The sequence below is a fragment of the Ipomoea nil genome, unplaced genomic scaffold, assembly GCF_001879475.1.
Source record: "Ipomoea nil cultivar Tokyo-kokei standard unplaced genomic scaffold, Asagao_1.1 scaffold2826, whole genome shotgun sequence".
Taxonomy (NCBI): Eukaryota; Viridiplantae; Streptophyta; class Magnoliopsida; order Solanales; family Convolvulaceae; genus Ipomoea; species Ipomoea nil.
The window spans coordinates 3,748,429-3,762,554 of NW_017619254.1; the positions used below are offsets into that span (position 1 = coordinate 3,748,429).

The 14,126-nt window shown below is 35.9% G+C and overlaps 2 protein-coding genes across 5 annotated transcripts; both read right to left on the reverse strand.

Annotated features, from left to right (window-relative positions):
• Nucleotides 1-591: 591 nt before the first annotated feature.
• On the reverse strand, nucleotides 592-6,631 carry LOC109158642 (U11/U12 small nuclear ribonucleoprotein 65 kDa protein). Of its 4 annotated transcripts, none has more exons than XM_019306531.1 (12): nucleotides 6,391-6,630; nucleotides 6,089-6,160; nucleotides 5,786-6,007; nucleotides 5,336-5,417; nucleotides 5,020-5,202; nucleotides 4,112-4,276; nucleotides 3,817-3,987; nucleotides 3,570-3,657; nucleotides 3,361-3,419; nucleotides 2,893-2,958; nucleotides 1,541-1,704; nucleotides 592-978 (listed from the first exon to the last, which is right to left on the reverse strand). In XM_019306531.1, the coding sequence occupies exons 1-11, from the start codon at nucleotides 6,516-6,518 to the stop codon at nucleotides 1,624-1,626; spliced, it is 1,317 nt and encodes a 438-aa protein (XP_019162076.1). In that variant the 5' UTR covers nucleotides 6,519-6,630; the 3' UTR covers nucleotides 592-978; nucleotides 1,541-1,623. The 4 variants fall into 4 exon arrangements, with proteins under 4 accessions (XP_019162076.1, XP_019162077.1, XP_019162079.1 ...); XM_019306532.1 differs by having other exon boundaries at nucleotides 592-1,017; nucleotides 1,540-1,704; XM_019306534.1 differs by lacking the exons at nucleotides 592-978; nucleotides 1,541-1,704; nucleotides 2,893-2,958 and adding an exon at nucleotides 2,963-2,981 and having other exon boundaries at nucleotides 3,337-3,419; nucleotides 6,391-6,631.
• Nucleotides 6,632-11,690: 5,059 nt separating this feature from the next.
• LOC109159330 (NAC domain-containing protein 92-like) lies at nucleotides 11,691-13,757 on the reverse strand. The gene is made up of 3 exons (XM_019307460.1): nucleotides 13,465-13,757; nucleotides 13,095-13,378; nucleotides 11,691-12,541 (listed from the first exon to the last, which is right to left on the reverse strand). Exons 1-3 carry the CDS (start codon nucleotides 13,721-13,723, stop codon nucleotides 12,098-12,100), a joined length of 987 nt encoding a protein of 328 aa, XP_019163005.1. The 5' UTR covers nucleotides 13,724-13,757; the 3' UTR covers nucleotides 11,691-12,097.
• Nucleotides 13,758-14,126: the final 369 nt, after the last annotated feature.

Sequence of the window (14,126 nt, forward strand, 5' to 3'; positions counted from 1 at the left end):
TGACTCTATTTCAGTTTATCTAACCACATTAATTTGCTTAAAAAAAAAAAAAAAAAAAAAGACACCTCGCAATTTACAGAAGCCTAGTATTTTTGCCAACACTTTTTTAGTCGAACTATTTTCAAACTATTATTCCCAAACTTTTTTCGAATTATCCTTTCATTAATTTTTAAATTTTGCAGAATTATATTTAAATCTAAGGGGTCGTTTGGTTCACGGAATGTCAGATTACCTTAGGGGATGTTAGATTGCTGGGGATATTAGATTACTGGGAATGTTAGATTCCTGTGTTTGGCTAAAATTGGGGTATGTAATATAATCATGTTTGGTTTAGGGTTATCTTTTACACATACTATAATATCCTTAAGATAACCAAGGTTATCTTACATTACCTAAGATTTTGAAGGGAATCACATTCCCTTCAAAATCCTATGTGGAGGGAATATGACATTCCTTGGGAATGTCAGATTCCCTAAGATAATATGAACCAAACACCGGAATGTGAGCTTTGGAATGTCACATTCCCTTGGTTATGTTATATAACCTGAACCAAACGCCCCCTAAATGGCTTTGTATAACGTAGAAGAAACATATTTGACCATTTATCCTTTCATTAAATACAGCAACTTGAATGAAAATGTTCAATATATCCTTAAAATGAACAATTAATTCACCAGAAATTAACATATTTTTACATACGGCATGAGACATGATAATAATGTACTAAATCTGTCAAAATGTTTCTCCCCAATCCAAACACAAAACACTGGACCATAATCTATGAACAAGGTTATACATAAAATGTGCAAGGTGTGTTTGTTTAAAAGGCAGAAACCGCTTGTCGGCATGAAGCTTCTTTTATCGGACATGGCGGACTCTAGTATTTGTCATCATCTCTGCAACGTATTCGCGTGTCTTCATCATTTGGCCAGAAGCTCGCTGGAATCTCCCCCACAAACGCCGGAAATCTTCATTCAACTGAATTTACATTCGAGAAAATGCAAGCTAAATTCCAGAGCGGAGATTTAAACTCATGACCTTTGGCATGGGGATGACTCTACTACCAAACTGAAGCATGCTCGATCTCAACTAAAAGCCTAAGTTAATAATTGGATTGCACGTTTATATGGCCCTGTTTGGTAAAATAATTAGCCTATAGGCCAATTTTGGTTTTTTTTTTTTTATCACTATTAATTGTTTGATTTAGTTAAAATATCAAAATAAGTGTTTGGTTAATTAGCGTTTTGCAACTCCAAAATGCTAAAATTCAAAAAGCTACTCCAAGCAACTTTTTCAATTAACTTTTTTAGAAAAGAAATCATACCAAACAGCTATCAGCTAACAGCTAATTTATCAAATACTTTTCTATAACAGCTAATGTTATCAACTAGTTATACCCTCTAATTAACACAATCAGCTAACAACTATTTACCAAACAGGACGATCATATGCTCAACAAAATTAACATCAAAATGATGTAACTTAACTCAATAAAAGTTAGCCAAATGCAACAATGGTGGGTCATAACTGCGATGTATACCTGGCATTGAAGTCTTGAAGGCAATGCTCTAAATTTCAGTGAGCTTCTTTTAGAGGAAAATAGCGAACAGTCTGCAATTCTAATTAGCTAGTTGCGGTAGCAGGATTACGGCCAAACTGAATGACAATGGGCTTGCCTTTAAACACGTATCCATTCACCAGGTTCTGCAGTCATTGTTTACTATAAGCATTAGAAAGAGTTCAACACACACCATAAACTGGTTTTGGAATACAAGTACAACAAATTGACAGCCAGCTAAAATATGGATAGGGTTGTAACATCAATCAAATTCTAGAGTTTCAGAGATAATATGGAGTTAGGAAAGATGCAGGTAAGGTGCCTTATTGACAACACAACTCAGAACAATCCAAAGACCAATTTGTCCACATGCTTTGGGTAATATCACAGCTTCTTGCTAATCATCAACTATTGATATTGCTCACATCACATTTCCTATAGTCCTATTCACTCACTATGGCCCCATTTGGAAGGACCGGTTGAAACCTTATCCCTTGTTATTAAAAAAAGAAAGGGGGGGGGGGGGGGGGGGGGGGCGGTGAAGGGGTGGTTCTGAACACAGAACATTTGGGTTCTGCACTTCTGCTACTCTTTTTATTAGAAGTTTTTAATTCAAATAAACAAAATAAATTTATTGACATAAAATTTATTATATGAAAATATATTTAAATGATTATATTGCGAGCAAATATATACAAAATTTCTCTATATTATGTATATATTTTTATATGTTTTATTGTTTTTAATACTCATAATATTGCCATCGCTGTTTTTCCATACACACTTCACCACTCCAATCTCAACATCATCGCTCTAATCACTCCAATCTCAACATCATCGCTCTAATCACTCCAAAATCACTGCTCTCCCAAAGGGGGCGTAAGAATGCCCTCACTGTTAAAAGTTTTTCATGCACACTGCAGGCGATGAAGAACCTCAAGATCTCATGCACAATATCAATTACTAAGCAAAATTAAGTTTGGAAGCCATGATCATTTACTCTTCAATATAATATGGAGTATTACTGTACAAGGAATCTAAAGTTATGTATTTATTGTTTCAAAAACATCAAAATGTAATTTGCAACTTCAATAAGCTTATTGTGATAAAGTAGGATCACTAGTTTGTGTTCCCTATGGTACATCATAATTAATTAATTAATTAATTTCACAAGAGTAGTTGCACACACCACCAAGTTGGTAGCATGGATGCAATCTTTAAGAAGTTAATCACGAATGTAAATAAAATAAGAATAGAAAGAGAATCATACAATACCATAACTTAATACATGTAAGAAAAAGAAAAATAAATTAAATTAAATTCAGAAGACATACCAAAGCATTCTGAGCAAGCTCAACTGATGGAAATGTAATAAAAGCTTGACCCCGCATTCTTCCTTCCTGCAGTAAGCATTTCAAAAGCTTTAAGTGTAGCTTTCAAGTTTCAATTTTCGGTACACGGCAATGATAGAATGGTTACTAAACTCAGCTTCTTAAACGGATTACCCTCTTCTATCTCTATATGTGGTATTCAGTGTATTGAACAAACTTCTTTTTCTTTTCCCTCAGCAGTTTCGTTTTTAAGGTCGCTTTTGTTGTATAATGTTGTCTACTGCGCCTTTGAAATGTTTTATCATTGTCTGACCTCTAAAGTTATGTCTTGAATTCTCCCAACTCGCAATTATCTACTCTCTATATATATGGGTTCTTTTCTTCAAGAATATATGGGAGTTTGTTGATTTTCTATGTAGCTGCATACTGTTTTACTCTCTCATCTTTCTGAATTGAAAAATAAAATCTAACCTGCATTAACTTCACAGTGAGACTGGATCTAGCAGTATCAATACTTCCAAAGAAGGATCCTGTGGATCATTTCACACATGATATACTGGAAGAAATCACAAAGTTTAAATGACAACTTTTTATTTCTTCAGTAGGTATCATTTATGGTTAATGCTAACAACCAAGAAAAATCAAATCCTTTTAGAATAAGCTAGAGCATCTCTACTTACCAAATATGAAATAGAAATCATCAGCAATCACATCTCTAGCCAAGTTTTTGATGTACAACACACGAGAAGGATTTCCAGCAGAATAATTCTGTGCAAAGAATGAAGTGCCAAACCAATTAGCCAAAAAATAACAAAAAATCAAACTGTTACTATTAGCTCTCCAATAATTGCAGCTGCTTATATGTTATGAAAAATGAAGTGCAAGTCACTACATGAGCTTAACATGTACAGTAACCAAATCCCCCACCTTGAACACCGGAAGTGACAAAATTTCTTCAGGAACCAATTTCCCACTCTTCAATTCTTCGATAGTCAGAACAGGTTTGTTATCCAATTTCTCTTCATCTTGCCCATGACTTTCTCTTGTGCTTTCATCATCCATCAAGTCACATTGAACCTGTTTAGGTGCTATTTTGATCTGCAAACACATTAAATAAAATAAAATAAAATAAAAAACTTATTGCCGCCATATTTAAGAGTTGGGGGGGGGGGGGGGGGGGGGGGGGGGGCTTAAAGTGGACTTTAGAATCCATCACAGTGACCTGTAGCACAGGATTCTTCTTTTTTATTATTGGCATTTCTTTTGGAAGCAAAGCAGCAGGTTTCAATCCAACAGACTCATGAGCCACATCCTTGTTCACTCCAGGACCCACGATAGCTTCTCGCTTCATACGCTTTCTTTCAGGGGCCCCAACAGTTGGAGTTTCCTAAAATATAAAATTCACAAAATCATGATAATTTCACTGCTTCTGTTAATCTATTTATTTTATTAAAAGTTTATTGAAGAAGATAGAGATTAGGGTAAAAGAAGGGATTAAAGACAGGAAAAGGGGAAATTAGAGGCAAACTAACCATACAGACTCCAAATGTTATCCAAGGTATGAAAATTGTCTATGTCAATACACCAAACCCCCATTCCCCAACAACAACCTCAAGCCCTCTTCCAGAAATCCTTTAGTTTATAGAATGCTAGTAGCAGAATTGTGTTATAAAAGATAAAACACTTTATCAAAAGAAGAGATGCAATGGAGGACAAAATATCATCCTAAATAAAAGAGGAACTGCCTTAAAGGCTTAAACAACTCTTCCAAGCTGGCTAAATACACATTAAAGTTATGATAGTAGAATCTCATTGCTTTGCACCAAAAATAACTTACAAAGATCACTCTATCCCATGAACAATCCAGGAAAGAATTCTGCCTAGTTAATTTTCAACACTAGAAATGGTAATGGCACTAGTTCTTTTTTCCCCCCTTTTCAGAGGGATAAGTATCTAATCGTATATTTTGGGAATTTCTCTGTGGTTATCTGCAAATAGTACAAGCACCTGTACCAGACATTTACACAAACTCTAACTGATTTCAATGGAGCTACACACCCACTTACCAAAGCAACTTGCACTTTAGAACATGAAATACTCTAATACCACTATACCAGAATGTGACACTACCTCATCTGAAGACTCCATTTCTGATTCACTGCTCGACAGATTTTCCACTATACTTCCAATATCTGTTGGAGGAGGTGGTGGTGGAGGTGGAGGCTGGAAAGAAGCTGGATTTGGCAGTGGTGGAGTTGGCAATGCTGTCCGGAATGGAGCTGGGATATTCATCTTGTTCATTAAGTGTAAGACCTATAGCCCATGTTTTAATCACAAAAAATGAGGTAAAATAAACTAGCCAGATGAATTGATTGACATAGCTGGAAACGTTAAGTAGAAAAAAACTAAAGAAAGGAGAAAATTCAAAATAGGAAACTGGCATCACCTGTGTATAAAACCGTGGAACAGCAATAAGAGCATTCACAATATTGGTCAAAATATGTCCATCAGGTGGGGGGTATGCATATCTGTTTCCAAAGCAGGTTAGTAAGTGATATATGCAAACTCCAGTGATGCTCAGTTAGTACCATAATTTAATAAATTTATTTAGTCTACAATTTATATTTCTTCATGAAACTCTGTGGTTTATCTTAAACATGCAAACAGAAGACCTAGCGATGCCAGTACAAGCCTTTTCAATGTGGCCTCCATGGTCACTCTAGTACATGTTTGTGTAGACAAGAAGCGTTTGAAATTGATGTAAAGATGCATAATTTTAGCCGCAAATAAAGCAAGGGACTAGCAGATAGACAAGATGACAGAAAGTTTAGGTGAATTTGAACAGCTAGGTATCTCAACAAAGTAAAGCCCATTAAGTAGTAGAAAGCATGCTTACTCAAGGTGGGGAGGGAATGGATAGTCCACACCTAGCCTTTGGGCAATGGGTTCATTACGACGATAGGAGAGTGTGCTTCCATCAAGATCTTTGTATGAAGCACCATCTTTGATCAAAGAGATGGAGTCTTTTCCAGTCCCAGGTTCACTCTTCCCATGCTTGTCTTCAGCCGTTCGTTTACTAGCTTTTTCAACAGACAATATTTTACCGAGAAACCGTAGGCTGACAAACAGAAACGTACTCAGGATCATGAAGAATTGAAACCCAACAAAAGAGGGGGTAGGGGGGAATAAAAATAAGTACCCATTTAACTGTCTGTGTGCTTGATATGCCAATGCTTCGTCCTTGAAATCCACAAATGCACAATTTTTTACACTGGAGAGGACACATGCAGCTCCAGGTCAGTGATCGAAACACACACACATCTTAATACACGCTATTATTACTCACTCTGAAAGTTCACGGAAGAATTTTACTAAGTTAACCAATTATTTCCGGAATTTGGAAAACTGATTAGATACGTTTCTGCACTCAAGCGAACTGGTAAGAAAAACACAAGAAGAATGCCTGCACTTTTGCTCTAATATTGAATAGAGTACACAGACCTTCCATGAGTACAGGGCCGGACGGAGGACGCGCCGTAGTGGGAGAAGAGTCTAGAAAGGGTTTCGGGAGGGATCGCTTCCGGGAGATGCCGAATCAATAGGGTTGCCGCCGCTTCTTCCGTAGCCATTTCTTCGGAGAATCGAGCGCCGGTCGCCGACGGGAGGAGAGAGCAACAGCCAACAAGAATGGCAGTTTACGAATCGGGTCGGGATTATGGACCTTCAGGAGCGGTAATTGGGTCACATCATGAAAAGCTGAATGAGCTTCGGATTGGGCCTATTGCTGAAAATATTTGAGCTATAAAAAATGGGCTTTTTACTCATAGAACATTATTAGGCCATTTGAGTGGTCCATTGACAATTCAGAATCTAATAGAAGGCTAGGATCAAAACTATACAATTAAAAGACAACAACAAATAACGGCAAATTATGCTGTGTCGTATGCACCCTGCATGATGCATACGGATGCAAAAACGACGTTGTTTTGTATAAAATGCGCGTCTTACTTAAAAAAAATCAGTTTCGATTCCCAACAACAACATTATGTTATTCATTTTTAGTTCATTCATTTTGGATTTTTTAGTTATGAAATTCTGGAAGTGTAGTTATGCAATTCTGGATGTATAGTTATGAAGTTATGTATGTGTAGTTATGCAATTCTGAAATTATAGTTATGCAATTGTGGAAGTGTAGTTATGCAATTCTGAAAGTGTAGTTATGCAATTCTAGATGTATAGTTATGAAATTATGAAAGTATAGTGAAATTATGGATGTGTAGTTATGCAATTCTGAATTATTATTATTTTTAAGTTAGACGCCAAAACGACGTCGTTTTTGCATCCGTATGCACCATGCATGGTGCATACGGATGCACAGCATAACGCTCCACAAATAACAGCTACAAAATCGTGGGAAAGACATGCCAACAAAGACAACATCCTCGAACGATAAGAGTTTCAAAAACATAAAGCCCTTGTTAAATTAGACGTAATTCATTTTGAACAATTATTTACCTTCCTATACACGTGCAGAACCAAGTAGACTCTATCATAATTCAAGATGCTCACGAATTGCGATACAAAAATAGCATGGTTGCAATAGACGTTAGGTACTACTTGAGCGATAGAATAATGCTTAGTGCCTAAGCGGCTAAAAAAAAAAAAAAAGTGCATGTGTGTGGTGTGTCATGTGTCATATTATAATATATATGACACGGTCGAGTTAACTCTGCTAACTCGGTTGAATTGGACGAGTTAACTCAGCTGAATTCGACCGAGTTAGGCGCCTAGAGGGTAATTCACCTAGGTCTAGGGGTGCCTAGCGCCTAGGCCACCGCCTAGGCCGATTTTTGCAACACTGAAAAATAGTGATTCTTTAGCATTTCAGAAACTCAGGTCTTTTAATTTGTACTACCAACAATGAACCACCCTTGTGCTCTACTCTTAAGAACCCCTTCTCTCAACACAACAACACATCATAAGAAAAATAGTGCAAAGTTTTATCACCAACGGTCTATTAATTAACTTTCTTTGTTTGAATCGGTCTGTTATAAATAACCTAAATTGATTTACAAGGCGCTACTTATTTATTGTAAATTTTCTGTCACTCAACCTAAAAAGTTTAAAATTCCAAAAGTGGAATTAGTCCACAATTAATAATATATGTTGTATGAATTTGTTGATTATGCGTTGTATCATAGTGGGATCTGGCATGTGGAGGAATCAAATTAAAGTGTGCGGTGAGAGACTTGAGGAGTGTTGCAGGAAGGTCGGGCGTGGCGTGGCGTGCCGCGCCGCTCCATGTTTTGCTGCACCATACACGGTTAACCCGCAGAATAATTATAGAATAATACGGGCATCCAAATTTTGAGTAGATTAATAAAATAGGAGTTACGTTGTACGCGTGGCACAGAACAGGAAAGGTGTTTCACTTTTAAGGTTGAAATCAAAGAGAAAGGTTTAGTTAAGGTAGCTTCGCTGCTACCTCGATCTCCGAACCTTTCTTCTCCCAGCTTTCATACACGTGAATGTATATGCCCGAACTTGATATTCCATGTATTAACAGTGTACAAAAGCATATATCAACCTTATTTACAATATGGAAAAACTTAAATGTTAAGTTTTCTATTAGTTACCCGCGGTATGAATCTCTAGTGATAGAATAATGGTATATCTAATCTAATCTCAATTAATTATATATTCTTTTGCTACTAGTTCTAAATGAGGATTACATTTAAAAAAAAAAAAAAAAACGTATTAAAATTCATAACTAGTCATAAATATAAGATAAAATAAAAGATACATGATGACTTAACATACAGTCGTATCATATTCCAAGACCATAAATATATATCCTCTTCGATACTAGCTTCTTAATATGATTGATAGAACATATTGGTTTAGTGTATATCGAAATCAATAATTCCCCTATGAAATTGTAGGAAATTCCTTATGAAAATAGATTGAAGGAGATAAATTCATTGACAGCACGTTTGGTTTACGGAATGAATTTTGAGATAATAGGAATATTATTCCATAAGGAATGGAATAGGCAATGAATAGAATAGGAATTGTATTCTATTGTTTGGTTCGTGGAAGGAATAGACTTTAGGAATTATATTACAGTGTTTGATTGATTTAAGGAATAGAAATGGAATATGTTTTAAAAGACATAAATACCCTTATAAAAATATGTGATGGTGGCGATGGTGGCGGCGGTGGTGGTGATGGCGGTAGTAGTGGTGGGGGCGACGGTGGTGGTGGTGACGGTGACGGTTGTGGCAGTGGTGGTGGGGGGCGGCGACGGTTGTGGCAGTGGTGGTGGTGGTGGTGGCGGTGGCAGTGGTGGGGGCGGCGGTGGTGGTGGTGGGGGCGGTGACGGTTGTGGCAGTGTTGGTGGGTGCGACGACGGTTGTGGCGGTGGTGGCGGTGGTTCTGGTGGTGATGGTAGTGGTGGCGACAACGGTGGTGAAATATGATAAATTTATATATAGGATAAAAAAAATTAGGTTAAATGAAAGGGGTAAAAATGAAAATAGATTCTAAAATCTATTCCTGAGCGTTCAGTAATAGGCTAATACCAGGGGGCTGCCTAGTAATAGCTATTACCTTATTTGAGGTAATAGGCTATTACCAGGAATATTATTCCTGGTAATAGAAATGGTTACCAAACAAAGGAATATGCCTATTACTGAAAATGTTATGCCATTCCCGGCCTATTTCGTGAACCAAACGGGCCATGAAAGAATTGGTCTAGAGAAGCCTGTTAATGAAAATTGCCCAGAAGAAGAGAAAGGAATTGCTCTGAAGGGTTAGGGCCATTATATAGGTGGAGGTTCTGACTCTTCTAAAATAAAATAAAATACTCTGTATTTTTTAAATGACACTTGACCCTGGACCCTGATCCGAACATCAAACTAATGCACAAAACGTATAAGACGGTATACTCAAAAAAAAAAAAAAAAAAAATCCCTGTCAATGACTTTTGTACAATTTAAGGTAGTGGGTCTTTGGATTATGTAAGGAAACCTTCTTATTATTTCCCTCTTAGCTTCTTCGTCTACAATAATGGAGAGTCTCCATCAATGACTCCTTAATTAACAGCTCACCATGTACATGTATACACCAACCATAAAATAATAAGTTTATTTCACTTAACTTAACCAAAAAGACATGTGATTTCCCATTATGTTAAAATTAGATACGGCATTTTGTAACACAACACAAAATTGGACACAAAAATAACACGTTAGTGTTTAGCCTTAACATGTCCCGAATCGTTAAAGGATTGGCCGGTTAAGAACTCATTTAAAATTATAGTGTATTAACGTGTCAAATTGTTTAACTTATTAAGAAACCCACGTTAATATTATGATTTTTTGATATTATTCTATCATTTTATGAATATTATGATATATTATGAATTGAATATCTTTACTATATTTTATTGGATTTAATTGTATGTTTAAAAAAAATTGTTGCAAAGTTGATTTTCTAAATATAGATTTATATTAACATATATGTCTAATGGGTTTTTAACGAGTTATCTTGTCATATTGTGTCATGTGTGGACCCAAAATATGTTACCTAAACATTTTTATCATATCAACCCGTTTAACATAACCTGTTTAAAAATCATATCTATGTTTAACCTTATCATGTTCATGGTATTATTGTGTTAACATGTTCTCATGCCTAGTTAAAATTTTAGTCTCCTATTTATTGTTTATTTGTTTTTTTTTTGTTTTTTTTTTTTTTTTGTATAAAATCTAGTACATCTGCTAATTGACTAAGTCTGCCAATATTTTTGGTAAAATTAATTGTTATTTATTAGAATAGGTGTAATATTTAACTTCATTAATGTATGTTATTATTGTCCTGATTTTTTTTTATTTTTTTTAAACTAACTGGTATTAGAGTATTTCACTTATTACTAGGACTATGTGGTTTAATGGTACCCGGGTTGGACTTCCATTTAGAAGGTTGTGAGTTCAAGCTTCAGTGGAGGTGTTATTGGCTCTTTGTGTTTTAGTAGGTGAACAGATACTACAATGTAATAGAGCCAGTAGCATTCAGAAAAAAAAATATATAAGTAAATATTATTATTTAAATATTACCTATTGAAATAAGACAACTACAATATATTAAAGATTTTTATTTTAAAAAATACACATAACATTAGATGATTAATTAAAAAATATTAGCATATATAAAAAAAAAAATGAGTTTCCAAAGTATAAGATGGAAATTTCAATGGTTAGGATACCAAAATGATCTAAAACATAATTTTTATTAAAAAAAAAAAAGTTTCTAAAGTATATAATATGGAAATTTCTATGTGTTTTTTTTTTTTTGGATAACAATATAAACTAACAGTACTACTCAAGGACATACATTAAGTAAACTCGACTCATTTGTAATAGCTCACAATTAACCAACATTAAGCGGTGAACTCGACTAAAAGAATATTGACAAGAATCGACTTACTTTTAAAATGGCATCATCTACTGCATATATGATTCGATATCAATATATACTTATTTTACATGTTTATTTATTTTTATTTTTACTTTTGAAAATGGCTTATTTTACGTGTTTACTAATCATTAGATAGATAAACTTATTTTTTTATTGTTTTTTCATTATTTTACACTTTTTATATTTAAAATATTTTAATTTTAACGCAATTTCAAATATATAAATGGTTTGCACTAATACTAAGCTAAATATCATAACAGAATTTGAATGGTAAGTAATTTAAAATAAGTCTCATTAACTAACTGAATATATACATAAAATGATACAGAGAAACTATATATAACTTAAACATTAAACCGTATGTCATCATATCATAAAATTTACATATGGAGTTCGCAAAAGAAAAAGAAAAAGAAAAAAAATCGAAAGTATATAGTATTAAGGAAACTACAATAAACACTAGGGGTGTTTTGGGGCATACAAAAATTCCCCAGCACGATAACCCCATAAATTTACATACGAATACGGATGTTTAGTTTAATTTCTTTCTAATCAGTCAAATAATCACGAACAATTAACGGATAATTACCTGAGTCGTCACGAAACCCCCATTTCATGCGACGGTGCATCATCATCGTACGTATGACGTACGCCTACATTAGCCTTTAATCACGACCACTAAACAACAAGCTTATGTTCTTTCTTCAATTCATCAATAATTACCAGATCATCAGTAGTAATTCAAAAACGAATAATAACGATCGAGATCGGCCATGCTATCATCGTACAGACCGCCGAGAGCCGCGCCGCCGTCCGGCAGCTCCCACGATATCTCCGTGGGCGTCACGTCAGGGCTGATCCCGGCGTCCTGAGAAAAACTCTCCGCCTTCAGCGCCGCCGCCGTGGTGGTGGTGTCGGAGTTAGGGTAGAAGAGGGCGGAGGGCGGGTTCTGGAGGTTGAGAGAGCAGGGAAGAGGCGCCGCCGGCGGTTTGTCGTCGGAGTAATCTGTGAAATCGGTTAGAGGTGGGAGCTTTGAAGGGCTTTGGAGTAGGTGATGATCAACGACGGAGATGGAGTCGATCCTTGATACGGCGTCGTTGTGAGGCGGACTTCTTCTCATGTACACAACTCCTGTGGTCTGCTTGTGAAACACTCTGCATACAACCCATTCTTCCTGAAATTACAACAACAAAACAATTAGTTTTTTTTTTTTTTTTTTTTTTTGCAATTAATTTGTTTTATAATTTAATAGAGATGTTAATTAATGCTCTACATTTTTTCATTAGAGTGTGCTTTGGACCATTGGATGGAATAAGGGAAATAATTAGTAAAATTATTGTTTTATTAACTTTGGTGAATTAGGATTTATGAAAAATAATTGTAAATTAAATTTAAAAAAAATCATAATAACTCAAAAACTACAAGTAATTAATAACCTTTATAACACATAATTAAACCAATAAATTCACCATGATTATTAAGTTTTTAATTAACTCACAGCTAAAACAGCATATTGACCTCTATGGTTTAATTTGAGCAGGTCAACTATGAAACCAAGGCTGAAACTAGGCAGGTTTATTGTGTGGTCGTTACAAAACTAAAATTACAAGGTATAATTTATCCTGTGCAGACCATTAGATAGTGGTTGTTGGTTCAATATTAATTTTTTTTTTTTTTTTTAAAAAAAAAAAAAAAAGAAGAAGAAGAAGAGAGAGATATATACATACCCTTGTTGTGTTGTAAAATTGGGTGGGATGGAGTCTGTATTCATGCATGATCCAATTGGTTTTCTGTCCTTTGGGAGCTCTGCCTTTGTAGAAAACAAGGGTTTTCTTCATCCCAACAACGCAGTTACCGCTCCCTCTGCCGGACTGGAAAATCTCCTTATCTTTTCCGGTGGCCTTCCAGTAACCGGACTCCGTCGCCCGGTTCGTCCGCGTCCCCGTCGGATACTTCCTGTCCTTCTGCCAAAAGAAGAACCATTCCTTCTTCCCCATCATCTTAGCTTTCCCTGCAATCAAATCTCCATTATCAATACTGTTTATACAAATTATATTCAACTAAATAACACCGCATGCACTCTGAATCGGAACTTACTGGGTAAATCCCAAGGTTCGCATTTGTTGAGGTCGACCTCTCCAATGGCGACGGAGCTGAAGGTGATGTCCGTGACTTTCTTCTTAAGATAATGAACGATGATCTCTTCGTCTGTGGGATGGAACCTGAAACCCGGGGGAAGGTAAACCACCGCGGCCTCGTCGGCCGCCGCCGCCGCCGCCTGTTCTGTGTCTGCTCCTCCTCCTCCTCCGTGACCCACCAGCGGGTCAAAACTCGCAGCTTCCGGCACTGTTTCCATGTCCGTTGAGATAATAATAATATAATAATAATGGACGACAAAAACTAACAGAGGCAACACGGAGAAAAAGCATCGGTATAAGAAGATAGGGTTACGTCGATGGCAAGGCACTTGCTGAGGAAGCCTCCGTGTCCCCGGATAGGATGGCCTCAGTGGGGCCCGCCCCTAGTTGAAAAAAGAATGTGAACACAAAAGCTTGGGCCCCACACCCCTAAAAGTAGTTACTATATTCTCTATTTTTTATTTTTTTTTGGAAACTACTATATTTCTATATTTTTTTTCTTATATATTTTAAAAGACTTCTGCATGTGTGTAATCTCAAATCTTATTCCCTGATAGGGTGGATGTTGATAGATTATTTTTGTATGTGACCTTTTATTAAAACGTTTACATCAGAATTTTA

What these genes read in the sequence shown, in the direction of transcription:
- LOC109158642 (XM_019306531.1), bottom strand. Translation starts at nt 6,518, where the DNA reads ATGGCTACGGAAGAAGCGGCGGCAACCCTATTGATTCGGCATCTCCCG. An exon ending in AAATGGAGTCTTCAGATGAG is followed by an intron (nt 4,277 to 5,019) that starts GTAGTGTCACAT and finishes TTTATATTTTAG; the next exon opens with GAAACTCCAACTGTTGGGGC. An exon ending in TGTCACTTCCGGTGTTCAAG is followed by an intron (nt 3,658 to 3,816) that starts GTGGGGGATTTG and finishes TTCTTTGCACAG; the next exon opens with AATTATTCTGCTGGAAATCC.
- LOC109159330 (XM_019307460.1), bottom strand. Translation starts at nt 13,723, where the DNA reads ATGGAAACAGTGCCGGAAGCTGCGAGTTTTGACCCGCTGGTGGGTCAC. An exon ending in CGAACCTTGGGATTTACCCA is followed by an intron (nt 13,379 to 13,464) that starts GTAAGTTCCGAT and finishes ATTTGATTGCAG; the next exon opens with GGAAAGCTAAGATGATGGGG. An exon ending in AATTTTACAACACAACAAGG is followed by an intron (nt 12,542 to 13,094) that starts GTATGTATATAT and finishes TTGTAATTTCAG; the next exon opens with GAAGAATGGGTTGTATGCAG.